Source organism: Gavialis gangeticus, unplaced genomic scaffold (assembly GCF_001723915.1).
Source record: "Gavialis gangeticus isolate Ggan-Ray unplaced genomic scaffold, GavGan_comp1, whole genome shotgun sequence".
Lineage (NCBI taxonomy): Eukaryota > Metazoa > Chordata > Crocodylia > Gavialidae > Gavialis > Gavialis gangeticus.
The window spans coordinates 11,913,106-11,923,150 of NW_017729032.1; the positions used below are offsets into that span (position 1 = coordinate 11,913,106).

A 10,045-nucleotide genomic window follows, 5' to 3' on the forward strand; every position below is an offset into this window, starting at 1 on the left:
GGGAACAGGGACTCCCCCAGCGCCTGCTGATCCCCCCTAACCAGTTTATAACAGGCCACAAGATCCCCCCTCAGCCTTCTCTTTTGAAGGCTGAACAGGTTCAGGTCCCGCAACCTTTCCCAGTTGCGTTTACCAGTTGCGACATCACATTGGTGGCTCATGTTCATCTTGTGGTCAATCAGGACCCTCAAGTCTTTTTTGGTTCGGCCGTAGTGAGCATAGCATTGCTCAGCCTATAAGCGTGCTGTGTGCTGCGGGGTCCCCCCACCCCCGCTCTCCCCCAAGGTGGAGCACCTTGCATTTGTCGGTATTGAATGTTATCAGGTTTATATCTGCCCACTTTCTAAGCCTATCCAGGCCAGCCTGAATCACCAGCCTATCCTCAGGTGTGGATGCTCTACCCCAAAGTTTATGGTCATTGGCGAACTTGGCCAGTCCACTTCCGACACCCGTGTCCATATAGTTAATTAAGATATTAAAGACAACAGGTCCAAGGACAGAGCCTTGTGGGACACCACTGGGCACAGAGCGCCATGATGATTCACTTCTGTCAACTACCACTCTCTGGGTCCAGCCTCGGAGCCAATTCCCCAGCCATTGGACTGTGATGTAGCTGAGGCCACAGTTGGCCAGATTTTCTATGAGGAGATCATGGGACACCAGAGTGAAGGCTTTTTTAAAGTTCAGATATCTGATGTCAATCTCTTCTCCCTTGTCCAGGTGATATGTCACCTGGTCATGGAAGGAGATGAGATTGATCAGGCAAGATCTACCTGCACAAAACCCATAATGGCTGTCCCTCAGGATGTTGCCATCAGCCAGCTTGTCAAGAATGGTTTCTTTGATGATTTTTTCCAGAATCTTTCCAGGAATCAAGATCAAGTTGATTAGCCTGTAGTTCCCCAGATCTACTTTCCTCCCTTTCTTGAAGATAGGCACCACATTAGCCTTCTTCCAATTTTCAGGTACTTCACCTGAGCACCACAAGTTTTTGAATATCTTTGCCAGTGGCTGTGCTATGACACCTGCCAGCTCCTTAGGTACTCTATGGTGCAATCTGTCAGGACCAGCTGACTTGAAGGTGTCTAACTTCTCAAGATGTTCCTTTACAAGGTCTACACCGATGCTGGGTATAAATTCACCCTCACCTTGGCCATCCTGCATCATACTAGGCAAGACGGTCCCTTTGGGCTGATGGAAAATGAATGCGAAGAAACCATTAAGCAGGTTGGCTTTTTCCTGGGTGCCAGTTGTCAGTTGTCCCATTTAGTTTAGCAGGGGTCCAATGTTATGCTTGCTTTTCTTCCAACTCCCCCACATATCTGAAAAAGAACTTTTTATTGTCCTTGATACATGTAGCAAGTTGGAGTTTGGTTGCAGCCTTGGCTTTCCTGCTTCACTCCCTACAGGTACAGACCAGTGCAGAATACCCCTCCTCTGTGGTGATTCCTGTCTTTCATCCTTTATACGCCGCTCTTTTTAGGCGTAGGAGGTCCACAAGTTTCCTGCTGAGCCAAGGGGGTTGTTGTGCCCTTTTGCTACCTTTTATCCGAGATGGGATGGACATCCCTTGTGCTTGAAGGATTGCTCTGCTAAGGAGCCTCTTGGACTCCCCTTCCTGTCGAGTCATGGCCCCTTAAGGCCTCAACAACAAGCCTCCTGAGCTTATCAAAGTCAGCTTTCCTAAAGTTGAGGACTTCTGCATTGCTGACTGACTTGCCAGCTTTGCGATGGATGGTAAAAATGATCAGCTTATGGTCAGAAGGTTGCTCAGAAGATACTGGAAAAAGTCTGTGGTTTTAAAGTTTTCATAGATTTCATAGACATTAGGGCTGGAAGGGACCTTGGAAGATCATCGAGTCCAGCCCCCTGCCCAAAGGGCAGGAGGTTAGCTGGGGTCATAGGATCCCAGCAAGATAAGCATCCAATTTGCTCTTGAAGGTGTTCAATGTAGGTGCTTGAACCACCTCCGATGACAGGCTGTTCCAGACCTTGGGAGCTTAGACAGTAAAGAAACCTGGAAAGATTGAATTGATTCTGCCTTAGGTTTTTTAACTGTCTGTACTTAGCCCATGTACTTTAATAAAAGCAATAAAACCATAAATACATTTTGATGAACCAATGTATCAGTTATTGTCCAATTTTTTCTTTTTTTTCTTTTACCATACAGGAATAAAAGCAGGAGAAACAACAACATTCTTAAGATGCAAATTTCTGATCATATCTTTAGAAATCAAATCCTCTATTTCCAACTGATCTTGCAACAGGAAATACTTGGTGGTGTTTCTTTGCCATAGGTCCCCACACAAACCAATGGGTTCATTCAGGTGAACTTCTTTTCAGGGTCTCTGAGAATGATAGCTAGGCTGCATTTAAGTTTCCAACTTCTGCTATATTTTCCTTCTTCCTTGGTCTAAAAAAAGTTTAAAAAATCATAACATTTTACACTGGTAGAAGTATTTTCTTTCACACTTTATTCTACTGGAAGCACCTGTATGGAGCTTAGTTACAAATCTGCTTTCACTATCAGCCATTCCTGTAGATATTTATAATTTTAAAAACATAAACAAACAAGCAAACAAACTCACCACGACTGTGGTCAGAGAACAATTAAAGAAAGTTTCAGCCAAAAAGATAATGTTTCAGAAGCTGTGTTGCATCTGTAAACAGAAAAATGGATTTCTTTTCTGCCATATTAATATAGCAATATCTTCTACACCTGACCACTATTACCAACACTACTATTGAAGCCAGTGGGAGTTTTCTACCAACATAAGGAGTGCAGTATGAGGTCAACTAAGGAATCAGAACAGCTGTCAGAACTAAAAATGAAGGAAGTAGTGAAACCCATCCTGTTGAAGTCTCTCCCCATACTCACTGCTCATGAGAGAGAGATGTGTTGTTTTGTTTTCATCAATGTTTATTAATAAATTTAGCTACAAATAACATGCAGTGTAGTCAGTCCTGTGTGCGGGAAAGCAAGTTCAAACACATGAGTTCTCCATTTGAATGGGAAAATGGGAAGCTTTTCCCATTCCATTCAAACAGGAAAATGGCAAATGGCAACTGGAAAATTCCCCAGGCTTGCACCAGTCCCCAGGGCAGTCCTATTTCCCATGCAAAGAAGCTTCCCCCTAGAGAAGTTCCATTGCTCCTGATGAACAAAACTGTTTGGACTAGTTATTGTCCCAGGAAATACGGTATCCTTCAAGTGAATTCAGCCCCATCCAATCAGAAGACTTGTCCACATTACAGAACTGTAGCTTGCTATGTTGGCAGAGCCTCTCTAGTAGCAATATCAGCACCAGGGGCTTTACATTGCATATCTATACATGCTAGGGATTTCAGAAGATCACACTTTCTAGCAAGCATAGCTGCGTAGTATAAACTGAGTCAAAGCCTTAAAAATATTAAATGAGATCACCTAATAGGTTTAACATTGGATAAAGAGCTGGTGCAGCACAGACTGCTTTCACTTTGCTTTCTGCCCCAGTTGTCATGTTTTCATGTCTGACACCTTCAAACCCAGGTAAACTGCACTGTAATAACCTAGTCAGGAAATATGGAAAGTATGTATGATCAAGACCAGATCATGATCAACTACAGCAGCTTCCAAGCATGGAAAGTGTGGCTATTTATGAGTCCTGAATCAGTGAGGTATCTCAGAGGAACCCTGAATTACAGAATGCTGTGATCATTTATGGAGGCAGAGCATCAAGTAAAGGAACAAGCAATGCTTGAAAGCCTACATACATGACTTCCATGTCCTTCAGGTTTAGCTTTAGCAAACTTCCCATCTATGTAATGAACAGCTGGTTGGCAGTGGTGTCAGTACTTGTTATGAATCACAAAGTTGTCCCTCATTCGTGTACTGATGGTAACAGCCTATGAATTCTCTTGAGAGGCATTATATGAATATTACCTTCTTTTTTTTTGCATAGTGCATGCCTCCAAATAATACATGCACCTTGTTTTTGGGAAGGCATAATGAAGCGGGGGGAAAGATTTTTGTAGAGGTATGGCCGCATAGAGTAGGGACAGAATCTAATCTTTAGTTGATTCACTCTCCCTTTCCAGCTTCATTAAAAGTCTTGCTGCTGCTGAAGACTGGTCCCCATGGGTGGATCTATGATTCTGAAAAGAGATAATGAGTCTCTAAGCTTCTTAAACAGGAGGAGAAGAGAGAGACTAGGATCTGGAGGGACGGTCCTGTTTAAGGAGGGGGTTGCTGCGGCTGTAGACTACAAATCCCAGAGGCAGGTGGAAACAGGAAGAGGAAGTGAGGAGCTACCCTGCAGAGTCCTGTTGTTGTGAGTCTGGACTGCAAATCCCAGAGACTTCAGGGGCAGCAGGAAGAGGAAGCGAATGCACAACCCATACTGGTTATGTACCAGAGAGCTGTGCTGTAGCGCGCCCTGGCTTCTGGCGTGAGCCGCTGCAGGCATGTGGCTGTGTTTCCTGAATCAAAAGTAAATGTCTGTTCATTTGCGTATTGGCTCAATTTTTGCAGCTTAGACTAGCCTAAAAAGACTGAATCAATTCAGCCTCAAGCTTTTTAACTGTCTGTACTTAGCCCTGATATCCAGTTCCACTCATCTAGAACTCTTCTCGGCTACATGAAACATCCTTGGTGCAGAAAAAGGAGAGCTCAACAGTAGTCTACTGATGAAACAAAGGATCATGGATCTGGGGAGTTATGACTGCACATTACTCCATGCCAGAGTTATTCACTTGTAAATAGGCCCTTCCTTCCCATTGCACTTACAGATGCGAACAGCACTCAAGGGCCTTGTACCAGCTAAAAAGAGAGGGAGAAGCAAAATTGCTGGTAGCAAACAAGATTAAAACATAATGAATTTCAAGTCTATGGTAAGCATGTGTTACAGGCCAACAACCCCTTTTCTCCATGCCTCCAGTGGCCACCAAAACATGCCTTGAGGGCTTTTCAGGATGAACCACTTAATCAGTCCTAGATGCTTAAAATCCATAGCAGAATGCAACATTGCTCACTGTAAGAAGCAATGATCATAACACCTGTGCCCACATATACTCCAAAGATTATTGGCCAGTGGATACCCACTAAGCTTCTATATATTAGCAGCCATAAAGCAGCGCTCTCATTAATGCAGGAGCAGGCTCCACTGTGTTTTCTGTCCTGCTCATCTCTTTCTACTTCATGCTTATATGTGCAATGTGCAACTCTCCAGTGCTGTGTAGTATTAAGCTCTAACTGTATGCTCTTGAGCAGTTAATTGAACATTTTCTTCACTGGTTTATGCAGCTGTTCATAGATTTAGAAAACAAATTGCTTTTTTCTTTCTTAGTTAAAACAGGCTCATAAAGACATCTCCCCGAGATCAGCATATTATAAGCTAATGAAATCTATTGAAAATTTCAGTTGCACTAAACAAGGTCAATGCTTGGAAGAAACGAAATGCCACTCAGAAATAGAGATCAAAGTAATTCCCTTCTATTCTTGCTGCTACCATAGAGACCAAGAAAAAAGAAGAGATTTAAACGGACTTAATTCTTCCTGAAATTTATAATTAACTACAAGGGAAAAAGGGACAATTACCATATTTCTAAAGTATAAAGGAGAAAAAAAGTTGAGCTTTTGACAAGATATAATTACCATAAATTTCATATGCAATGCCCATTGGCTTGCTCTGTGTAATTTTCTTGAGGTTCCATAAAAATGATGATTTTTTTTCTAGAAAATACAACACATGCTTCATCAGTTTACATTCATAAAGCCTGGAATCCAAAAGCTTATGACTAACAATAGTTACAAGTCTTCCTAAGCTTAACGTTGGTAAATAAAGATTTGAAATAACTACTCAATTACGCACCCCATCTGTCTGATTCTTGCTAAGATAAATGGTAATCAATGAAAAGGGTTTTCCTCTTTCTCTAAAATTGCACTGCATAGCCAGCAGTCAACCAATAGTACTCAAAGCTGTCCTCAAGTACCACTTCAGATTAGAGTTTTAAAAATTAATGTAAATTGCTTAGATTCAGCACTATTCAACTTATAAAGTTTGACAGGAAACCACCACAGTTTGAAATGCTCATCAGAACATTGTCACATCTCTAGAAGAATTTAATGTTATCTACATTTAATTCTTTAAAAAATATGAAATTTTCACAAAAAGAATTCAGCATGACTATCCTGAACAGACCAATCTCTGGATTTAAGCAAAACAGTGCAAATATTGGGAATTCTTTGTTTCAAAGCAAACTGGTGAAATTTCAAAGCAACTCTGGTGTTTCACTTTGAACCAGAGAGTCAAAGCACGTGAACATTATAACCCCCCAAAATGTTCACCTGAAGTCCTGTAAAGGAAATATAGTGAACATCAGACAGATGTAGTTAATATAAGTAACATTTCTCTTTACAGATAGGCAAAACGTGTACCTACTGTTTGTTCTATACCTTGCTAAACATAGGGCTGCTTAATAAATTATTAATACATAAAAATAAGCTAGATCGTCACCTCATGCAGTTATCATGGCTCTACTGACTTCAGTTTAATACAAGCACATTCATGTGAATTAATGTGCATACATTAAGCACTCTAATATTAATTCTCTTGTCTTTTATTTATTTTTGCACTTAATTCTGAAGTCACTCACGGGCACTTAATTCTCTTAGCTCACGTCAGTTGTACTCCAGATTTACATTAAGTATGAGAAATATTGGGACCCTTCTCTTCTACAGGACTTCAAGGAGGAATAACGTTACACGTGTGAGTAACTGCAGGATTAGTTTATTTTGTTTATTTTGGTATCAGGCCACTGTGTGGTCTCAGTTACATGGATGTAAACATGAGGTAACTGAACTGTGGATTCACTTCACTGACCTTTCAATGAAGGAAAGTGTAACAGGGAACGCTAGCCCTGTTACCAAGAAACAGGGCAATCCCTTTAAATCCAGAACCTTCCGGGTGTGGCCAGCCGGTCAAGTAGGTGTTAAGGATCGAGCCCTGCCAGCTGGTCAGGTGACAAGAAGGGGAAGGCCAGAACCATATAAACCGCAAGCGGAGAAGTCCAGAAAGGCAGCAGAGAGGGGGACTCCTGATGACTATGGTGCAGCTGCAGCAGCCTCTTTGGGAAGAATACGCCACGGTGTGAGACAGAAGCATGATCACATCAAGTAAGCGGGCACTTTGCCTCTCTTATTTCTTTATTATTATTTTCATTATATGGCCATAGGAAGCTATGGTTTATGTTTGATGTTAATAAGGGCCGGTGGTTTGTGTCTGAGGCTGTAGGGGTGGAAAAGGCCTCATTAGCACCAAGGGACGCCGTGATAGAGGGCTTAAGAAGCCCTGCTGCACTGGGGGTGCCACACTAGGACCACGAATCCAAAGTCACTTGAAGGGGAGATAGGAGCTGTGGAGCTAGGTCCTAGCGGGTGGACTTAGGCAAAAGGCCCTAACTGTAGAAAGAGGGGCAAAGCTGAAGGGGGCTGAGGCCCCAATGGTCTGGCACCAGAGGGGCACACAGTATAGAAGGGCCAGTAGGCCTGGTGTCATGGAAAGCATGGAACAGAGGGCCTTGAGCCCAAGTGAGTTAGAGAGCTAGAGCCTCAGAGTCAAGCCCCAATTAGTGGGTTTTGACTGACAGGCCTAGCTAGAGAGAGAGAGGGTAAGCCCACAGCAGCTGAGACCCTAACATAAAGAGAAATTTATGAAACCATCTGTAAGGCATGGGGCATGTCAAGGGGAGGCAGGAGTGTGCATTTTTGCCCTTAAGGCAACACTTCATTATCCTATGGGTGGGGAGCCTGGAGCCTGTCTGGGAACCTGTGGGTCAGCCTCCCTTTTTCTTTAGAACCAAGTAACATCAAGTCATGGCAGGAGAGTAAAGGAGGGGAAGCTGATCCCCAGAGAAGAAAAATCCAGCAAGACTTGATGGGGGCGCACATACCAAAATATTAAAAAAAAACAAAAAAAATGCAGCTGAAGACGGCCCCCTGTCACAGAAAGCAAGATCTGACTTGTATTTTACAGGCCATATTCTCAGCTCCAGGACCTGAAGAGGCTCTAACTCCTCTGATAACAGCCAGGAGCTAGTTTAGTCACTGTCATAACTTGGAATTGATGGAATGGTCCCCTAAGTGTGATTCCACTGCCAAAGGAGTACCAGGGAACAATGTACTTCAACCACACCTCCTCATGGTCCCCTATATTCAGAGGGCTAAAAGTGGGAGCCACCTATGTTGGTTTTAAGATTCCCCTACACCAGGGCTGTCCAAGTTCTAAGTGGCAGGGGGCAAGATACCCTGCAGGCTGCACAAGCAGGGGCTGTATGCACATGGGTCCCACCAGGGCAATCCACAGGCCTCCCAGGCCATGCACTGCATGGACACCCCCTGCACTGCTGTACTGTGCCCCTGGAAACCCCCCCCCCATCACTGCACCACATTTCTACCTGGCCCCAGAGTCACCCTTAGCTACCCTGCTGGCCACACTAAACTGCGTAATCCCACCCCTTGGGATGTGGACAGGCAGCAAAAGCCAGAGGAGGGAGAAGCCTGGAGACTGGGTGCTCCAGGTGCTGTTACAGCAGGGGGGAAGGAATGGGTGCTCCAGGCGCTGTTCCAGCGGGGGGGAAGGGGTGGAGCAACAGCTAGGCAGAAGCCCAGGGGCTTTGGCTTTACCCCTCACAGCACTGGCAACTGGTGCCACCTTAGTCGGGCAGGGGGGCACATGCCCCCCCAGCAACCAGTGAGTGACTGGGAGGGAAGGGACCCCTGTGGCCAATCTCGCCAACCAGGGAGGGGGTCTCCCTGAGGCCAATTATGCTGACTGGGAAGCAGCCACAACACTCCTGGAATTGGCCAAGCCACTTCATCCGGCACTCCCTGCCCCGGAGCTCGCAGCAGAGACACTAGTGCTCCCTCCTGCCCCCCTCCCACCCCCCTGCCCATCACTTAAGCAGACAGCACGGCCTGTCAGGGGTGCATCAGCACTCTCAGGGGGTGCAAGTGACCCCCTATGCACCCCCTATGCATCACACTGCCTCACAGGCTGCATGAAGCCTGTGGTCTGCCAGTTAGACAGCCCTGCCCTACACCAAAAATCATAAGAAGTGCCATATAGAATAAGACAAGTGGTCCATCCAGCCCAGTTTTCTTTTTCCAACAGTGGTAGCAGTGGATGATTTAGAGGGAGAGAACTAAACTATCTATTAGGTTAGATATTAGGAAGATTTCTCACTAGGAGTGTAGTAAAGCACTGGAACAGGTTACCCAGAGAGGTGGTGGAATCTCCATCCATGAATTTGTCTAGTCGTTTTTGGACCTTGTCTCTTCTCTCTGTCTACCACTTCCTGTAGCAATGATTTCCACAAGTTAATTATACATTTAATAGAAAAGCCTTTTCTCTTGTTTCTTTAATCCTGTCCCCTACCAAGTTCAGTGGCTGCCCCTTACTTCTAGAAAATCCCTAGTGAGATGATGAGGAAATAGAAAATCTGGCCCAACATATCTGTATTCCACAATATCAACAAGATTTCACAATGAAGTATCTTTGCTTTGCAGTGGTTCTTTTCTACAGCTTCAAGAAGGAAAAGCATTTGCTCTTTCTATACCTTCTGTAAAGTGCTGCTACAAGTGTGATGATGCAGAAGGTCTAAGCAAACTTCCAACACAATTGGTCACTTCCCTGTGCAGTTATAAAGCATCCAACATGTAAGCCAGACCTCAGTCTGGCACCCAAGAGCACAGTAGTTTGTCATTCTGGATCATAGTATTGGGTCCTCCTGAGCTTTGTAGTATACCTGCCTAAGAACATGGCAGAGTTTTGCCCTAAATACAGTAAAAGCTGTGTTAACCAGCATTTTACTAACTGAAATACTCTATTAACTGGAATTTCCAATATCCCCCAACACAAATCCTCACTTTAGCAACCAGAATCTTTGCCAAGTCTATCCGGCGTGCACATTAAGTATTTCTGATGCACAGCCAGAGCGGGGTGGGGCAGGGCGCAGGATGGAGTCGCGGCTTGTCCAGGGGGGGTGGGCAGGGGTGGCGGCTCCCGCC

The 10,045-nt window shown here is 44.5% G+C and overlaps 1 protein-coding gene across 2 annotated transcripts in view; it reads right to left on the reverse strand.

The window, feature by feature from the left end:
- Positions 1-10,045, reverse strand: part of DLG2 (discs large MAGUK scaffold protein 2) — a 2,095,445-nt gene that overhangs the window by 1,706,514 nt on the left and 378,886 nt on the right. Inside the window, exon 5 of one of the 2 annotated variants that reach the window (XM_019524161.1) lies at positions 5,633-5,710. The exons of the other annotated variant lie outside the window; for it this stretch is intronic. Within the exon in view, the coding sequence (XP_019379706.1) occupies positions 5,633-5,710 (78 nt within the window). The remainder of the gene's footprint in view (positions 1-5,632; positions 5,711-10,045) is intronic. 2 annotated transcript variants of the gene reach the window in all.